The 21,125-nt window shown below is 42.3% G+C and overlaps 1 protein-coding gene across 1 annotated transcript in view; it reads right to left on the reverse strand.

Moving 5' to 3' along the window:
- The window catches only part of LOC112250607 (cAMP-specific 3',5'-cyclic phosphodiesterase 4B-like), an 82,128-nt gene extending 61,600 nt beyond the window's left edge, over positions 1-20,528 (reverse strand). Inside the window, exons 1-4 of the mRNA XM_024420897.2 lie at positions 20,175-20,528; positions 8,753-8,947; positions 7,873-7,909; positions 7,648-7,718 (exon numbers count right to left, since the gene is read on the reverse strand). Coding sequence (XP_024276665.2) covers positions 7,648-7,718; positions 7,873-7,909; positions 8,753-8,947; positions 20,175-20,299 — 428 coding nt within the window. The 5' untranslated portion in view covers positions 20,300-20,528. The remainder of the gene's footprint in view (positions 1-7,647; positions 7,719-7,872; positions 7,910-8,752; positions 8,948-20,174) is intronic.
- Between the last annotated feature and the right edge of the window lie 597 nt (positions 20,529-21,125).

The raw sequence follows: 21,125 nt of genomic DNA on the forward strand, positions 1-21,125 counted from the left end.
GAGTCTTATGGCTTGGGGGTAAAAACTGTTGAGAAGCCTTTTTGTCCTAGACTTGGCACTCCAGTACCGCTTGCCATGCGGTAGTAGAGAGAACAGTCTAAGACTGGGGTGGCTGGGGTCTTAGATAATTTTCAGGGCCTTCCTCTGACACCACCTGGTGTAGAGGTCCTGGATGGCAGGCAGCTTTGCCCCAGTGATGTACTGAGCTGTACGCACTACCCTCTGAAGTGCATTGTGGTTGGAGGCTGAGCAATTGCAGTACCAGGCAGTGATGCAACTGGTCAGGATGTTCTCGATGTTGCAGCTGTAGAACCTTTTGAGGATCTCAGACCCATGCCAAATCTTTTTAGTTTCCTGAGGGGGAATCGGCTTTGTCGTGCCTTCTTCACGACTGTCTTGATGTGTTTGGACCATTCTAGTTTGTTGGTGATGTGGACACCAAGGAATTTGAAGCTCTCAACCTGCTCCACTACAGCCCCAACGATGAGAATGGGGACGTACTCGGTGCTCCTTTTCCTGTAGTCCACAATCATCTCCTTAGTCTTGGTTACGTTGAGGGATAGGTTGTTATTCTGGCACCACCTGGCCAGGTCTCTGACCTCCTCCCTATAGGCCGTCTCGTCGTTGTCGGTGATCAGGCCTACCACTGTTGTGTCGTCAGCAAACTTAATGATGGTTTTGGAGTCGTGCCTGGCCATGCCTGGTGGGTGAACAGGGCGTACAGGAGGGGACTGAACACGCACCCCTGGGGAGCTCCAGTGTTGAGGATCAGCGTGGCAGATGTGTTGCTACCTACCCTCACCACCTGGGGGCGGCCCGTCAGGAAGTCCAGGATCCAGTTGCAGAGTGAGGTGTTTAGTCCCAGGTTCCTTAGCTTGGTGATGAGCTTTGAGGGTACTATGGTGTTGAACGCTAAGCTGTAGTCACTGAATAGCATTCTCACATAGGTGTTCCTTTTATCCAGGTGGGAAAGGGCAGTGTGGAGTGCAATAGAGATTGCATCATCTGTGGATCTGTTTGGGCGGTATGCAAATTGGAGTGGGTCTAGGATTTCTGGGATAATAGTGTCAGCACATGTCCGGAGCACACGTCCTGGTAATCCATCTGGCTCCGCAGCCTTGTGAATGTTGACCTGTTTAAAGGTCTTACTCACGTCGGCTACGGAGAGCGTGATCACACAGTCGTCCAGAACAGCTGATGCTCTCATGCATGCCTCAGTGTTGCTTGCCTCGAAGCGAGTATAGAAGTGATTTAGCTCATCTGGTAGGCTCGTGTCACTGGGCAGCTCGCGGCTGTGCTTCCCTTTGTAGTCTGTAATAGTTTTGCAAGCCCTACCACATCCAACGAGTGTCGGAGCCGGTGTAGTATGATTCAATCTTAGCCCTGACGCTTTGCCTGTTTGATGGTTCGTCGCAGGGCATAGCAGGATTTCTTGTAAGCTTCTGGGTTAGAGTCCCGCATCTTGAAAGCGGCAGTTCTACCCTTTAGCTCAGTGCGAATGTTGCCTGTAATACATGGCTTCTGGTTGGGGTATGTACGTACAGTCACTGTGGGGACGACGTCCTCAATGCACTTATTGATAAAGCCAGTGACTGATGTGGTGTATTCATCAATGTCATCGGAAGAATCCCGGAACATGTTCCAGTCTGTGATAGCAAAACAGTCCTGTAGTTTAGCATCTGCTTCATCTGACCACTTTTTTATAGACCGAGTCACTGGCGCTTCCTGCTTTAATTTCTGCTTGTAAGCAGGAATCGGATGATAGAGTTGTGGTCGGATTTACCAAATTGAGGGCGAGGGAGAGCTTTGTACACGTCTCTGGTTGCACATTTAATATGTTGATAGAGATTTGGTAGAACTGATTTTAGTCTCCGGCCACTAGGAGCGCCGCCTCTGGGTGAGTGGTTACCTGCTTGCTTATTTCCTTATACAGCTGGCTGAGTGTGGTTTAGTGCCGGCATCTGTCTGTGATGGGAAATAAACAGCCACAAAAAGTATAGCTGAGAACTCTCTAGTCAAGTAGTGTGGCCTGCAATTTATCACAATATACTCTACTTCAGGCAAGCAAAATCTAGCGACTTCCTTAGATTTCGTGCACCAGCTGTTTTTTACAAATATGCACAGACCGCCCCCCCGTCTTACCGGAGTGTGCTGTTCTATCCTGCCCGCGCAGTGTGTATCCCACTAGCTGAATATCCATGTCGTCATTCAGCCACGATTCCGTGAAACATAGGATATTACGGTTTTTGATGTCCCGTTGGTAGGATATTCGTGATCATACCTAGTATCTAGTTTATTGTCCAATGATTGCACGTTGGCGAGTAATATTGATGGTAACGGCAGCTTTCCTAGTTGCCTTATGCGGGTCCAGGCGAGGCATCAGGCTCTTCTTCCTCTGCGTAGCTTCCTTTTGCGAATAATTGGGATGTCTGCCCTGTGGGGTGTTTGGAGAATATTGTGTGAGTCCTGCTTGCTGTCGCTGTTGTTGTTGTTGACAAAATCTTTGTCTAATCCGAGGTCAGTGATCGCTGTCCTGAATCTAGAAGCTTTTTTCTGCCATAAGATACGGTTGCAGAAACATTATGTACAAAATAATTTACAAAAAAAAACCCCACATAATAGCACAATTGGGTTAGGAGACCGTAAAACGGTGGCCATCTCCTCTGGCGCCATATTTAGTAATATTCCATTGTTAGTAATATTCCAAACAGGATGTACCCATGACTAGAACCAATCAACACTGGTCTGACCAATCGGAATCCACGCTTCAAGATTGTTTTGATCACACGGACTGGGAAATGTTCCTGGAAGCCTCAGAGAATAACATTTATTTATACGCTGACTGGGTGAGTGAGTTTATAAGGAAGTGCATTGGAAATGTTGTACCCACTGTGACTATTAAAACCTACCCTAAACAGAAATCGTGGATAGATGGAGGCATTCGCGCAAAAATGAAAGCACGAACCACCACATTCAACCATGGCAAGATGTCGGGAATATGGCCAAATATAAACAGTGTAGTTATTCCCTCTACAAGGCAATCAAACAAGCGAAATGTCGGTATAGGGATGAAGTGGAGTCGCAATTCAACGGCTCAGACACGAGACGTATGTGGCAGGGTCTACAGGCAAATATAATCTCTGTGATTATAGTCACAGCCGTGTGAATATTTGCCCGCTTTGAGGATAATACAGTGCCACCGACTCTCCCCCCTCTCCTTCTCTGTGGCCGTTGTGAGTAAGACATTTAAACATGTTAACCCTCACAAGGCTGCTGGCCCAGATGGCATGACTAGCCTAGTCCTCAGAGCATGCACAGACCAGCTGTCTGGTGTGTTTACGGACATATTCAATCGCTCCCTATCCCAGTCTGGTGTCCCTACTTCAAGATGGCAATCATTGTTCCTGTACCAAAGGCGGCAAAGACTGAACTAAATGACTATCGCCCCGTAGCACTCACTTCTGTCATCATGAAGTGCTTTGAGAGACTAGCCAATGATCAAATCACCACCTTACCTGCCACCATAGACCAACATCAGTTTGCATACCACTCCAACATGTAGTTGTTGTGGAATTGTTAAATTACTTGTTGACATTACTGCACTGTCGGAACTAGAAGCACAAGCATTTCGCTACACTTGCATTAAACATCTGCTAACCATGTATTTTTAAATTTTATTTTTTAAATACCCCCTTTTCTCCCCAATTTCGTGGTATCCAATTGTTAGTAGTTACTATCTTGTCTCATCGCTACAACTCCCGTACGGACTCGGAAGAGATGAAGGTCGAAAGCCATGCGTCCCCCGAAACACAACCCAACCAAGCCGCACTGCTTCTTAACACAGCGCGCATCCAACCCGGAAGCCAGCCGCACCCAATGTGTCGGAGGAAACACCGTGCACCTGGCGAGCTGGTTAGCGTGCACTGCGCCCAGCCCGCCACAGGAGTCGCTAGTGCGCGATGAGACAAGGATATCCCTACCGGCCAAACCCTCCTAACCCGGACGACGCTAGGCCAATTGTGCGTCGCCCCACGGACCTCCCGAACAGCTAGCACTATGCTAACCATGTATTTGACCAATACAATTTGATTTAATTTTTGATTTGAATAACAAAGTAAACACTTTTTTTTTTTTTTTTGTGCAAATTTATTAAAAACTAAACTTAAGTATTACATTTGCATAAGTATTCAGACCCTTTACTCAGCACTTTGTTGAAGCACCTTTGCTAGCGATTACATCCTCGAGTCTTCTTGGGCATGACGCTACATCCGTGACCAAGGCCCTTCTCCCCCGATTGCTCAGTTTGGCCAGGCGGCAAGCTCTAGCGGGAGTCTTGGTGATTTCAAACTTCTTTCATTTAAGAATGATGGAGGCCACTGTGTCCTTGGGGACCTTCAATGCTGCAGAAATGTTTTGGTACCTTTCCCTAGAACTGTGCTTCGACACAATCCTGTCTCGGAGCTCTACGGACAATTCCTTTGACCTCATGGCTTGGTTTTTGCTTTGACATGCACTGTCAACTGTGGGACCTTATATAGACAGGTGTGTGCCTTTCCAAATCATGTCTAATTAATAGAATTTACCACAGTTGTAGAATCATCTGAAGGATGATCAATGGAAACAGGATGCACCTGAGCAAGATTTCGAGTCTCATTGCAAACGGTCTGAGTACTTATGTAAATAAGGCATTTGTTTTTAATTTTTAATAGATTTGCTAAAATAAATAAAAAACAGTTTTTGCTTTCTCATTACTCTATGTAGATTGCTGAGGATTTGTATTTATTTAATCAATTTTAGAATAAGGCTGTAATGTAACAAAATGTGGAAAAAGTCAAGGGGTCTGAATATTTTTCGAATAGCACCGTAGCTAGCTAATTTTATATATATTAGTATCAGTCAAAACAAGACATGGTATCAAGAACCAAATAAAACTAGCTGAAATGAGCCACCTACGATTCCCCACATTGCAGCTTCTTGTCATTACATATCTGATATGCCTACTTGTGTCTTAGAAAATGAATTGAAATGAGGCTATGTATGTTTGCAGCCATTCATGGACAGTGTTGAATAAGTCATACAAATAAGCATTGGATAGTAAATACTTCAGGCATCAAATATCATGTTTTGACATTTCTGTACTGTGAACATGCTAGGCAAAGGTGGTAGGGTGACTCACAACTCATAAACACATCATATTTTGTCTATGTAGAGTAAGATGATGGCGAGGACCTTCAACTAGTAGGCCTCAACTACCTGAAGATTGATCATTAGATGTATCTTGAAGGTTGGGTGATTTGGAGAAATGAATAATTATAACAAAACATTTTCAAACACAGAGCAAACTCTGGTTTCTTTTCCACTGAGACGCTCACACCAGTTGGTCACCGGTGTTTTAGGTTAACGTGAGCTCTAGTGTAATTGTTTTTCCATCAGGAGTCTGACACGAAAGACTTGGTGTGAGCATAATCAACAGCGTCTGCATCAATCAAGACAATTGCTTTGTGAGAAGGTGCTAAAGTTCACAGTTGGCCATTGTTATGTAAATGAGAGCTGAAAAGTACCCAGGGGCTTGGCCCCAAGTCAGGGCAGGTCTGCCAGAGCCATGGCCCAGTGAGACACAGGTGCCAGTCTACGTAGATGGAAAGTCTGAGTCTTTTGGGTAAAACGCCAGGGTAAATCCTCAATTGGAACTCCGAATATATGAGGGGTGGCCAGCCCTTATGGAGGGCAAGCAGGATTTTCCTCCAGACCTATTTTAAAGAGTTTGCCCAAATTACAAATGTACATCCTTACCTTGAAAGCAGCCTATGGACAAGGATAGACTGCAATCTATGCTTTGGTTACCTACTGCCATCAACCACTAATATGAATATTTTCTGTGCAAAGCATTGGTGTAGTGTTAACATGCCACATAACTCCCCACCTAACTCCCCACTCCCCACCTAACTTCCCACCTAACTCCCCACTCCCCACCTAAGAACAGGGATCAATCCCTACGTCCAACCTTCCCACTGTCTCCCCATCTAATTTCCTTACTGTTTAAATAAAGTGTAAAAACATATATATTAAAAAACGTATAATAAATATTATTTTTTTAAATTAGCATACTTTAAATGTAATCTTGTCCAGGGGTTGTGCCAGGGGGCAATAAAATTCACAATAGCAAATCTCACACCACGCGGTCTTCAAAAATTGCCAGCAGCTGGGTTGAATAGTTGGATACTGTCCTCTTGTGGATGAAGATACAAGCTACAGCACATGTACATTCTTTTCTGTTATTTATTATTTGACCCTGCTGGTCATCTATGAATGTTTGAACATCTTGAAGAACAATCTGGCCTTAATGGCCATGTACTCTTATAATCTCCACCCGACACAGCCAGAAGAGGACTGGCCTCTCTCTTGGTTTCTTCCTAGGCTCCTGCCTTTTTAAGGAGTTTTTCCTAGCCACAGTGCTTCTACATCTGCATTGCTTGCTGTTTTGGGTTTTATGCTATGATTCACATCTGCAGATGTTAAAAGAGCTTTATAAATAGATTTGATTGATTGATATTTCCTCCCAGATCTATGGAAGCCCGTTCCTGCCACCAAAATAAAGAAATCTGATTAGGAGGTATGAGATAGTAAGGCGGTATTATGAGATAGTAAGTCATAATTATGAGATAGTCAGTCTTTATTTGGTAAACAGCTGAGGAATGGGACAGGAGAAATGTAACCACTCTCAAATACATAGATGCAAGGACTGACTATCCATTATATCAAAATGATAGTTTTAACCAGGTTTTGAAGCTATACAGGGTTTGTTTACAATTACATTGTTTACAAACAATGAAATAAAAAAAGCGTGTATTTTGGGTTCTGATGGGGTAAGACCGTTGATCATGAGGCATTTCTAAGTTACATTTTTTAAGAATCAATGGCTTCATATGAATCATTTAAAAGTACAAAAATGGATGCACTTTTAATGGATTTAATTATATCAATGAATTCATTAAATCTGATGTCATCCAGATGTCATCAAACAGGCACCAACCCACATCAACAAAACTCTCCAATCCATTAATATGGAACAATATCCCCACAATACAGAGCCTTCAGAAAGTATTCACCCCCCTTGACTTTTTCCACATTTTGTTGTGTCACAGCCTGAATATAAAATGGATTAAACTGAGATTGTGTGTCACTGGCCTACACACAATACCCCGTGATGTCAATGTGAAATTATGTTTTTAGAAATGTTTGCAAATGAATCAAAAATGAAAAGCTGAAATGTCTTGAGTCAATAAGTAGCTGGCAAGTCTGTTTGTTTGGTTACCTCCACAACTACTGTAGCTATCTGGTAAACTTGCTAGCTACTTCAGTGGATGTTGAACACATATCTTACCGGCAATTGAACACGTCTAGTAGCAAACGTGTAAAATTATAGCAGTGGGATAAGCGAGATAATCAACTCTATGCGTTCTCTGGAAATAATGCAACTCCGTGGAAGGGTGAGCGCCGCGCTGATAGGTTAGCACCACGTCATGCATTATTGTCCATAGAACGCATAGCCCCTCATTGATTATCCCTTATATATACCAGTTGATATTGTGGTTATATTGTGGTCTAAATGAATCAGTCAGATCACCAATAAGGCCAGAAGCTTACTTGTTGGAAGCACATTGGACATTGGTCAGGACTGTGAAGTTGTTTCTTACACTTCGAAGGCTTGCGAGGACCTGGAGCGAAAGAGAACACATTCATCCATTTTGAATAGCACACAGGACAGTACCGAGTCACTGGGCTGGGTTTCTCAAAGTGGTCTGAATGTAGCTGTGCTACAGTACAGAATTGAGGAAAAGGACAGATGTGGTGGGATTAGAATATAATTACCTGAGCAAAAGGCGTTACTATCAAGTCATCACCATGTCTGTAAACACAAACAAAAACATGTCAGCAACACATCGTAAACATAATTAAGAAAGCATTTATAACTGTACCATGAACACATATCAGGGTGAATGGGCTCCATCAGTCCATTGGTTCAACACCAGGGGCAGGAATGTTACTTTAAACCACATCTAATGAGGTAGTCATTATGAAAGTATGTGTCAAGTTAGTTACTGGGCCAAGTCTGGGCGAGTGACGAAAGTCCCAATTCCCTAAACTGTGCCTGTAGTTCAGCCATGGAGACCAAATAGGCATCTTGCGACCGACCGACTCCACAGGCAAATCACAATCAGATCAGAGCTCAAATGGCCTTTTGCATGATAGGCCCATTGGCACATCAGTGCCAAAATAGGACTTCGTCACATAAAGACGTTAAGCAATAAGAACCAGTTACACTCTGACGTGACTAAATATCCCCAGAATTCATTTAGGTAACAGAGGAAGTAAGTAACACTTGTTCTACTGGAATGTAATGTTGTTAGGTCAAACACTGGATGTTCCTTGTTAAAGGACTTTCCACTTCTTTCAACTGCTCTGTTTCTGGAGTAATACGGTCTTTAAGATTTTTCTATCATCGGCTGAATCTGTCATTACATTTGGTCATTTCGGGTTACAAATTAGCCTCTTTTGGAGCACTTTTTCCACTCATCACTATTAGTGGTAGTAGTTTCCATAGAAACGGGTGTCATGTGATGTACCTCTGTACCAGGGGACATGGATCAAACACAATGGAACACATATTCAGATCACTTCATGGTGTCTGTGTGTGTATCTGTATGTGTGTGTGTGTACATGTATGTGTGGTGCGTGCGTGAAAACATACAGTTCAGATGCAATGGATGAGTTGCGGGACATGGACTTGGGCGAGAGGTCGTAGTCGCTGTCTGAGCGGTACAGGAAGGACTCTCTGCGTTGGTTGTGTCCGGGGAAATTGGTGTGTAGAACCAGGCCTGACCCGGGAGAGGCCGAGGGGTCCAACGGACTACAGCTGGCTGAAGGGCCATTCTCCACATCAAAGCTGCAACACAACACAGAGACAACAATGTTAGTAACACAATTACTACATGTTTTCTACTGGTCCTTTGTGGCTCAGTCGGTAGAATAGGGCGCTTGCAACACCAAGGGTTGAGGGTTCGATCCTGCAAGTTGCTTTGGATAAAAGTGTCTCCTAAATAGGATTTATTATCTTTAATACTTTGCACCTACAGGCCAGGTACAGAACAGAAGCCTGAGCGCCTGCCTGTCCTTGTATGTGCAACTCACTGACACCACAAATTAATATGTTCCTTTGTGAAATAAAAGTTTATCTAAATCTAAAAGTTTCAAGGTCTTGACAAAAGTCTAGACTACAATACGTAGATGGCCTAACCCATGACAAAGAGCACGAGCATGGATGACAATCAGGATTATATTGCACTGACACTTTTTTTACGGAATGCCAATCATTGGTTTCATCAGTCATGGACAGGATAGTGACACATCGTGAAACTATAGGCCTAACTGATACAAACTGGAAAAAAGAAAGAAATTATGACAGACGTTGCTAATCCAATCAGGGTATGAGGTCAGTGGTGTAAAGTACCTACATAAAAATACTTTAAAGCAATACTTAAGTCGTTTTTGGGGTTATCTTTACTTTACTATTTATATTTTTGACAACTTTTACTTTTACTTCACTACATTCCTAAAGAAAATAATGTACTTTTTACTCCATACATTTTCCAGAACACCCAAAAGTACTCCGTTACATTTTGAATGCTTAACAGGACAGGAAAATGGTTCAATTCACACACTTATCAAGAGAACATCCCTGGTCATCCCTACTGCCTCTTATCTGGCAGATTCACTAACCACACATGCTTAATTTGTAAATTATGTCAGTGTTGGAGTGTGCCCTTGACTATCTGTAAACTAAAAAAAACAATACAATTCTGCCGTTTGGACTGCCTAATAGAAGTAATTTGAAATTATTTATACTTTTACTTTTGCAATTACATCTACTTTTGATACAAGTATATTTAAAATTGAATACTTTTTACAGAAGTAAAATTCACTTGGTGACTTTCACTTTTACTAGTAATCTTATATTAATGTATCTTTACTTTTACTCAAGTATGACAATTGAGTACTTTTTCCGCCACTGATAGGGGTTTGAGGAAAAGAGAGAGGGATCTTGACAAACATTCCCGGGAGAGATATCTTCTAAAAAGTCTCAAGGTTTTCCCAGGCAGCAAGTGGGAGACGACGGGGAAGAGGGGGAAACGAGTGGTGACCTCTGTTACTCCTCGCTGCAGGAGGCTCAGCAGAGAGGAGGGCAGAGGTCTTCTGAAACTCTCACAAACACACGCACACACATGAAAGACCGCCAATCAGAGTTAAGAGAAGATAAATAATTAAAACACACCACCTGATTGAGGAAACCAGCCTGGGGCCACTGATGCATGTGATCTGGATAGGGCCTGAGGAGGACACCGTAATGTGTGAATATGTGTGTGCGCGCGCGTGTGTGTGTCAGAAGGCCTGTCCTCTATGGCAGGGTAATGTTTAGGACATTGCCAGCAGTAAAATTGGAGCTCAATTTCCAAAAAGACAAGCCCTTTAACTTTGAAATTGTACTGTATGACCGAAATTGACAGAGTGGGTAACACTTCCTCTCTGCGGACCCGGTACAGGGACCAAAACAACCTCTCAGAGATTAACAGAAGATCAAAACACACCTCAGGGCTGACCTCTGATGAAAACAACAGGACACACACAGCAGGCTGTGCTGGGCCCAGTGTTTGCGGTATTAGTGATAAGTAATCTTATGAAAGAATTACATAAGGTTACTGAGGCTAAGGCACTATACTGTAGGGCATCTGAAACACATGGCTTTCACTACCACTACCCCCTTATTAAGTAAACAGTAAGCAAAATGTCAACTCTGTTTGGACAGTACGGGGCAATGTGATCACCTACACTAATCAAAGTGAGAACATATAGAATTAAGCCTGCCCTATTACCCCAAAATATCAGTCCAAGATGGACATCAGACTGACTGAGCCATAAGGCTGCCTGAACACAACAAAGTGTGGAGAGTCTTTCACAGAAGCGAGAGAGAGAGAGCGAGAGAGAGAGAGAATGTTTTGTACCATTTCCTCCATCCATCATTCCCACTAGCTCCAACGATTCCTGTTTTCTGACTAGAGAGATAGAAGAAGGAACTATTTAACAAACTCGTTGGCTGATATACACAAGCAAAAGCAAAATCCCTTACTGCAGGGATTAAATGATGAGCTTTGAGGGGTCAGGATTACACCACAACCAGGAAGCCTGGCTATGATTGGTAGAGTCCGATGTGTGAGCCTCTGCTGAAAGGCTCAGAATGGTCATGGAGTACATTGACGTGGATGTGACGGAAACATGAAACATCCATGGTTAAATCAGCTCTGGGAGCCTGAGTAGGGAACAACAGTTCAATTGCCACTGGAATGTATACATTAATGCAAAATGGTGGATGCCAACCTGACAGTGAAAGGGGGGGGGTTGACAGTTTTAGCTTAATATGTGACCTGACCAGGAAAAACTCTGGACCAGAATTATAGCTCAACCTATGCTCTCATTTCAGAGAAGTGAGGATGAGGAGAAACGGTGTACAGTAGAAACCATCATTTCCAGTAAGTATTAAGTACTGTATTGTCTCTGTTCTGCAAAAACAACCAGGAAGTGATCCCAATTACCTCTGTGTGACTTATACAGTACATCCTTCCCCCATGATGCAGCTGAATCATCCCGCCTTAACAACAGTCTTGATGGGGGGATATACCATGGAAATGGGGAGCGATATAGAGGGAGCAAGTGTGAGAATAGTAGAGAGTCAGGAAGTGAGTGAAGAGTCAAGAAGTAGGAGGGAGATCATTCGGGGACCTGAATTGACTGAAAGACAGTAACAAGAGAGACTAAGAAAAATGACATTGAGAGAGTGCCAGGAGAGAGCAAACAAGACTCTTTCCCTAGCACTGAGCAAAGACAGTGGGCAATGTCAGGTTAAGTCTGTTTAGCTCATGAAACATGGGGATTGGGGAATGACTGAAGGGCTATGGACTTCCCCTTACAGATAAAACACATGATTTCACATGTGAAGTCATGTGAAAATGTGTTTTAGGGACACTTCACGTGATCACGTTTTCACATGTGTAGTTTCATATTATCACATGTTGCTTTACATGTCACATGTTATCACATTAACTTCACATAACATCACGCAATCACATAAAACGTGTTTTGATCAAGCTGGACATCTTAGTTACTTCCTGGTCTCATTCATGCTGGCATAAAAAATGTTTTTTTAAAGTATTAATAGGAGACCGAATGCGATCAGACCATCTAATTGGCCTCCATATAACTCTTACAGAATTTACTTAGAAATTGAATCAAAACCTATTGGATGACAATTTGTTCTTAACTAAGACAAAATAATTCATAATGTACTTTTTTTCTGCACAACATAGGTACAGCAGATCCCCTTATTGTATGGGACACTTTTAAATGTACTTTTAAAGGCCATCCAATACTATACACATTAAAACAAAAGTGGTTGTGGTCAAAAGAGATTAGACTAATAATGGAAATAGAGTAAGTAACAGCGCAGGTAGATGGTAATGACAACTGTCCTGTAAAGGTACAAAATAGGTTAGAGGAAAAACAAAAAGAATGGGAGGTACTTATTCAAGAAGATCAATAAAGCGAATTGGATGGATTTTTAAAATTTAAATGCACTACATTGAATCTTCAACGTAGAAATGCTACCAAAAATAATTTACGGAAACTCGTTACAAATGATCGGAGTCATCCATGATTCACCAAATTCTATGTTGAAAGAGGAAGCAAAATATTTTAAGCATATGTTTTCTTTTCAATCTCCTCCATTTCCACTGAATGATGTCAACTGTAAGGACTTCTTTCCTAATAATAATAATAATACATGTAAAATTAACAAATTTACAGAAAGACCTGTGTGAAGGCCAACTTACAGAGGAACTTTTTGAAGCAATAAAATGTGGCTCCTCTCCCTGTTCGGGCGGCGCTCGGCGTTCGTCGTCGCCTGTCTACTAGCTGCCACCGATCCTTTTTCCTTTTCATTTGGTTTTGTCTGTCTTGTCGTTCACCTGTGTCCCATTTTGGTTCATTAGTTGGGTATTTTAATCTCGCCCTACCCTCTTGGTTTTGTGCGGGATTGTTTCGTTTACTGTCATTTCTTTGGGTTGCGGTTTCGTGTGTTCTGTTGAACAGGTTATTTGTGGTCCTGTTCTTTGGGCTTGTAAAATGAATGCCCTTCCTTTACTCTCTCCTGCGCCTGACTCCACACCCACCTCTCATTGGGGACAACCTGAGATTGACGGTATACCAGTAGAGGTATATCAGACCTTTTTTTGATGTACTCAAAGATCCATTATTAGCATGTTTTAATTACTCTTATACAAATGGTAGACTTTCAGGTACTCAACAAGAAGGTCTGATTTCATTACTACTGTAACAGGACTCAGGTGGTAAGTATAAAGATCCAGTCCATTTAAAAAAAAAACAGGAGGCCTCTTAAATGTTCAATGTTGTGATGCGAAAATCCTGGTCGAAATGCATAGTACATGGACTAAAAAAGGTTTTACCAGATATTGTTCATCCTGATCAGACAGGTTTTTTTACGTGGACGATATATTGGAGATAATATATGACAATTACTTGAAACAATTTAACATTATGAAACATCAAAGATACCAGACCTGATCTTCATAGCAGATTTTGAAAAGGCGTTTGATAAAGTGCGACTATAATTTAAATATAAATGCCTGGATTACTTTAATTTAGGTGATTCTCTTATACAACGGGTTAAAGTTACGTACAGCAAACTCAGGTGTAAATAATGGTTACTTCTCAAAGTATTGAGCTTTTTCTATTTATTATGGGCATTGAAATGCTAGCTATAAAAATGAAATCCAACATGAACATCAATGTTCCCCTAGAAATCCAGGGAATAAAAACAAAAGTGTCAATCTTAAACCCGCAATCTGGACCCCTGCAGAGTCTCATTGAAGATCTTGATCACTTTTCTTGCCTCTTTGGATTAAAACCTAATTATGACAAGTTTACTATATTACATATTGGGTCGTTAAAGTGTCTACGCTACTTTGTAGTTTACCAATAAAATGGGCGGATGGTGAAGTAGGCATACTTGGTATTCCTACCTCCCAAAATATTAATGAACTTACCACAAATTTCAATAGGAAGTTTGCAAAAATAGACAAGATTCTGCAAACATGGAGAGGTAAATACTTGTCTATGTAAAAATCACATTGATTAACTCGTTGGTCCTATCACAGTTTACTGACTTACTAATGGCGCTGCCTACTCCAGATGACTCGTTTTTTAAATCGTATGAGCAAAAGATATTTCATTTTATTTGGAATGTTAAACCACACAAAGTTAAACGTGCCTATTTATATAACGAATATGAGTTTGGGGGGGGGGGATATAATGATGAAATATTAAAGCTTTAAACCTCTCACTAAAAGCTTCACTCACACAGAAGTTATACTTAAACCCAAAATGGTTCTCCAGTAGATTATTAATTAAGGCTCATCTTTTGTTCAAACACGGCCTTCATACAGATTACAACTTCTCATTTACGACCAATTGAAAATGTAATTTTGTTTAAAGTATCGCCCTTTAACAATCCATACAAAGCTGGTTACAATTTCAGTTTAATCCTCGAGAGAAGAATAAATGTTATTGTTAAACTCAAATATACTGATGAATAACAAAATTATTCTTTACGGAATAAAACAGTGTAATGATATTATGAATTGAAACAATGGAGTTATGTCACATAGCAGCTATTGAAAATATATGGTAATGTCTGCTCAATCCAAATTTATAACCAACCGACTGCAACGTTACCACAAAAATGAGGAAGAAAGTGGAAGAGGGAGAAGGTAGGGAACTTGGTTGTCTGCCATATATTAAAGATACAAATTGGCTGAAAATATTTGGGATAAATAGGAAAATATACCACATTAATTTGAGGACAAAAATGAAACTGCGAAATAAATGGGAAGACATTTTGGATGTACCGATTCCAGAGCACATGGTTTATGAACTGATAATAAAAACACTTGATTCAACACTGAGTTTTTCAATTTAAATGATTCTGAACATTTTTTGCCACCAACAGAATGCTATATACAGTACCAGTCAAAAGTTTGGACACACCTATTCATTCCAGGGTTTCTTTATTTTTTACGATTTTCTACATTATAGAATAATAGTGAAGACAAACTATGAAATAACACATATGGAATCATGTAGTAACCAAAAAAAGTGTTAAATCAAAATATTTGAGATTCTTCAAATAGCCACCCTTTGCCTTGATGACAGCTTTGCACACTATTAGCATTCTCTCAACCAGCTTCCCCTGGAATGCTTTTCCAACAGTCTTGAAGGAGTTCCCACATGCTGAGCACTTGTTGGCTGCTTTTACTTCACTCTGCGGTCCAATTTATCCCAAACCATCTCAATTGGGTTGCGGTCAGGTGATTGTGGAGGCCAGGTAATCTGATGCAGTACTCCAACACTATCCTTCTTGGTCAAAACAAAAGATAGTGGGACTAAGCACAAACAAGATGGGATTGCGTATCACTGCAGAATGCTATGGTAGCCATGCTGGTTAAGTGTGCCTTGGTTTTCTAAATAAATCACTGACAGTGTCATCAGCAAAGCACCCACACCATCACATCACCTCCTCCATGCTTCATGGTGGGAACCACACATGTGGAGATCATCCGTTCACCTACTCTGCATCTCACAGACACGGTGGTTGGAACCAAAAATCTAAAATTTGGACTTATCAGACCAAAAGGACAGATTTCCATCGGTCTAATATCTGTTGCTCGTGTTTCTTGCCCCAAGCAAATCTCTTCTTCTTATTGGTGTCCTTTAGTAGTGGTTTCTTTGCAGCAATTCTACCATTAAGGCCTGATTCACAGTCTCCTCTGAACAGTTGATGTTGAGATGTGTATGTTACTTGAAATGTGAAGCATTTATTTGGGCTGCAATTTCTGAGGCTGTTAACTCTAATGAACTTCTCATCTGCAGCAGAGGTAACTCTGGGTCTTCCTTTTCCTGTGGCGGTCCTCATGAGAGCCAGTTTCATCATAGCTCTTGATGGTTTTTGCGACTGCACATGAAAAAACTTTCAAAGTTCTTTATGTTCCACATTGACTGACCTTCGTGTCTTAAAGTAATGATGGACTGTTGTTTCTCTTTGATAATTTGAGCTATTCTTGCCATAATCTGGATTTGGTCTTTTACCAAATACAAATCTTCTGTATACCACCCCTACCTTGTCACAACACAACTGATTGGCTCAAACACACTAAGAAGGAAAGAAATTCCACAATTAACTTTTAAAAAGGCACACCTGTTAATTGAAATGGATTCCAGGTGACTACATGAAGCTGTTTGAGAGAATGCCAAGAGTGTGCAAAGCTGTCATCAAGGCAAAGGGTGGCTACTTTGAAGAATCTCAAATATAAAACTATATTTTGTTTTGTTTAACACGTTTTTGGTTACTACAAGATTCCATGTGTTATTTCATAGTGTCAATGTCTTCTCTCTTATTCTACAACGTAGAAAACAGTAAAAATAAAGGAAAACCCTTGAATGAGTAGGTGTGTCCAAACGTTTGACTGGTACTGTATATCCAACTCATGCAGCCTCATCCTTGTTGCTGTAAAAAGCCTCCTATTATCCACCAGCTCCTTGGTCTACTACGTACTGTATACGTAGTAGAAGAGCTGTAATCTGAAGAGGGGAGGTGGTGGATGGGGTAATAGAAATAATAATATGAAGTGTTTTTGGAACACTCCACGTGTTTACATGTGAAATCCATGTGGTTTTTCTGTAAGGGTCATCATGATATGCAGAGAAATCCCACCAACACACACATTATTTTAAATCAAAAATGTTCTCAGTAAAGCAGTGGACAGTAATGTAGACAGTAAATGCGCACATGCAGTAATTAGTACACATTCTCAGCCAGGTACAGTAAGATGGGAGTCAGAAAACACTGAGGGAATCATTGAGAAGGCCTATTTACTGAGACTTCCTGTTGTGGAATTACTACTAGAGCTGCATGGATAAACAGGACGGGTCTGTCTCCATGGTACCACAGTCTACACGGCCAGACTGAGACGGCAGTTTTATAACACAGAGAGGAAAACAGCCACAGAGGTGTCAGACACGACAAAATGCACACAGCATGCACACACACACAGCAGACATACACAGTTCAACATGTTGAGTGTTCTGAAAAGCCAGAGACAACATAAGCACCAATCACTTCTGGTGTAGTGACTGCATTTCATCACTCAACTCTTTTTGGTGGTAAACTTTGCCAAATCCTTCAGGCTACTTCCTGGGACCGGAGGCAAAAAAGGGCGAATTCCTCGGAATTCCCAATCAGTGTGTTTTTCCAAAGCTTAGTCTGGCCTGCATGGTTCTGGTGGTGGGAAGGAAGAACATTGAGCGTTCAGTTCCCAAACTCAGTCCAGCCCACACTCTGCACACGTGACCGAGTCAGAGAATAGAGACTACACACGTCTGCTACAATACAACCACCATAGCTCTGCATCAGTTTGATGGACATGGCCTTGATGATGGAAGAATAAAGGGCTCGACCTTTGACATGATAAGAGATGCAGTGTAGTAAGCAGAAACATATTCAGTTGATGAATTAGAAATGAGGTGGAAGTATCTGGAGATGGCACACTGAAAATGCTCAAGAATGAAAATTCGGTTGAAGTAATTTCACACTGGCAATCTACTCCGATTTCAGAGCACTCTGGTTTGAGAGTGCCAGAGCGCCCAAAAAATGGAGGAATTTACAAACATCCTAAACTCAGTTGTTATGACAGGTGTGGGTAAACATTGGCTGAAAAACTAAATGAAATTGTTGCCAGTTACACAGTTAATAACTAACCAAGATATTTACTCTGCTAGGGCAAGTAAAATGTTTAGAGTGACGTGTTCTCTCATTTGTGCCTGGAAGAAGCTAGCAAGCTAGCCAACTTTAGCCTGTTAGCTTGGGTGCTTGGCTGCCATTGTCAGAACGGTCAGAACGCTCGTATCAGCTGTACTCCTCGGCCAGTGTTCAGTGTACACTCTGAACACTCAATTTACAAACAAACAATATGACAACGCTCAGAATTTGTGAATGCCCAGAGTGCACTTTGACACTTTAGAGTGAATTTACAAATGCACACTTAAGCGGCCAACAAACCGAATCTAGAATGCAGAAACTATGACGTTGCAAAGCCGTCATGCTAGGATATGCAAATAAGAGGACGCTTTTGAATAAACAACAACAAACAAAGCATTCTTATTTACATTTTTTTTTTCTCTCTTTCAGACGTCCTCATTGTGAGAGACTTACGGTTAGTCGTGTCAGATCATAATTCACTATGTCACATGATTTGGGGAGAGAGAGAGAGAGAGAGAGAGCAGGGAGCAAGTGGGAGAGCAGGTGAGAGAGTGTGTTCCATGGCTTGGCTGCGTAACTAAACAGAACTTGATTTAAATAGCATTCATTCTATGGGCTGTGTACAAAGTCAAGTTACCCTAGGTTAAACTCTGCTCTGAGTTAGCCTTCACTCCTCTCCCTCCCTCCCTCCCTCTCTGTCTGTCTGTCTGTCTGCGTAATCGTGCGTACGTGTGTGAAGGGAAAACCTCTCTAGGTGGTCCGAAACAGGATTTGTTCCCTAGTCTCCTGGTAGTAATTCAACAACCACTTCCCACTATGTTGTTCACTCTTGTGTTGTCATAATCACCATCATCACCAGCACACAGCTTCCTACAGGATGTATGCAAAAGCAAACTCAGATAGACCACAGTATCACAACACACACAAACTCCTCACAGATACGTGCTCACATGAACAGACAAGCACAAGTGTATACTAACTATCCCTGTCACGTGTCAGACACACACACACACGCACGCACACGCACACACACATCTGACTGTGTGGTTCTTTCCACTTCCACATGCACTGACTGACTGTACAGTACTTTCCACAGGAAACCTTGGTTCTTAAAAGGTGGGTTCTGGTCTGGCTGGAGTCTCAACAGGTCAGTACTGCTGCTGTGGCTATGGAGAAACTCCTTAACCATGAGACCTGCAGCCAGAACCCAATGCTGCTGCTGTGGTTGAACCTGTACTACCCCAGAGCCCAGTGGCCCTACATCCATAGATATCTGCAGCCAGAGGCCTGAGGGACCACAGAACCAGTCTCAGCCAAGGCTGCCTGCTACTGAACTGGCTGGGTTGGACCCATGCACGTCTTGCCTGCTGCCCCCTCTCTCTCTGCTTCCCCACAACAACAATCTACAATTTCACCATGACTCCTGGTCAGAGTCACGTGAAAGAGTCATGTGTGTATCCCTGCAATGCAAATCCATTCAAAACAGAAATAACTCTTCATAAGCAATATTGGCTTTGTAGAGCATACTGTGTTTGCGCCATGTAAACATAAGCAGTTGCAAAGCGGTGTTGGAGAGAATAACTGTCACGCGCTTGGATAGACAAGAAGGGTGACATGAAACATTTGCGAGGCACAGTGGAACAGTGGAGCGCTAGTCCACATCCTGCTGGGAGTGTTTAGTTGCGTTATCAGCGGGCTACGTTAAGGAAATTGCATTACATCAGGGACAGTACTGGAGGTGAGCTTTAGGTAACAGTAGCACAGCTGAATCTGGATAGACCAGTAGTCCAGAACGGCCTACTATATAGACTCACACCACAACAGTGTGTGTAAACAAACCAAATGCCACACACTCAAGCTATATTATTCACTCACTCCCTCCCTCACACACAAACTCATATTCCTAATCCACTTCAGAGATATAGCTAGAGACTGTATCGGGGGGGATCTGTCCATGCAGAGCAAGAGGGAGAGGCACATAGAGGGGAGAGTGAGGACTGAAAAGCAAGCATAACAAGCACTGTAAAGATGAAATGAGCATACTGACAACACATCACACACGAATCGGAACATGAGAATAGCAGAGAACCATGAGAGAAAGATCTGAGAGAGAGACAGGGTGAAGGACAGAAAGGCAGGTAAATGATGAGGGAGAACGAGAGATGCAGAGACAGAGAGAGAGAGAGAGAGAGAGATGGGAAGGCAGAGAGGTACAGTATATCATCGGTCTGACCTGTGAGTGTGGCTGGAGGCATGGAGTCCCTTGACGACGTCCTCGCTAAAGTCAAAGTGGGCCCTGCTTCTGTGACAGGGGGACCGCCGATACATAGCCCCAACAGCCCAGTTACCCAGCACCATCAAACACACGCCTCACATACAACACACAACTCACGTATCAACACACACACACACCAAATCACCATCATACACACATCAATCACACAACACCGACTGTATAAAGTAACCAACTTCCACTGTCACAAATGCAACATTCAAGCATACACCATAAACAACCAAAAAGAATCATCAACTAACCCATCAACTACCACCAAACACACTGCAGCAGTGAGGTCAATGTCAAAATCCAACACTTAGTCGTGACTCTCCTCTCTTGTTCTCTCTCTCTCTCTCTCTCTCTCTCTCTCTCTCTCTCTCTCTCTCTCTCTCTCTCTCTCTCTCTCTCTCTCTCTCTCTCTCTCTCTCTCTCTCTCACACACTCTCTCACACACTCTCTCTCTCTCTCTCTCTCTCTCTCTCTCTCTCTCTCACACTCTGTGAGTCCAGCTAGCACTTCCTCCCCCTGGTGAGTGAGGAGCTGTGCTCTCTCTGACAACAGAGGGCAAACACTATGACCTGGAGCGGATTCTCTGGAAAGGACTCACTACTATCACCCTGACACATAGGACAGAGGGGGGAATAGAGTTGTGTATCCCACTGTGTTTCTGTGTAATACATGTCCACCCTGCCACACATGTCTAGAGAATAATATCCATTTACTAGCCATTATCTGCCATGCTCCACTAGATACATAGGCAAACTGTTTCTAGTGTACATAGCAATAGCATATATACTGCACTGCACATATCGGAAGAGCACATGTCTAGACCTGTAATCCACGCATCTAGCTTGCTACACGTAATTAATGCACTAGCACGTGCTGTGTCGTGCCTTTTAGTACGAGCTT

This window comes from Oncorhynchus tshawytscha, linkage group LG01 (assembly GCF_018296145.1).
Source record: "Oncorhynchus tshawytscha isolate Ot180627B linkage group LG01, Otsh_v2.0, whole genome shotgun sequence".
NCBI classification, from domain to species: domain Eukaryota; kingdom Metazoa; phylum Chordata; class Actinopteri; order Salmoniformes; family Salmonidae; genus Oncorhynchus; species Oncorhynchus tshawytscha.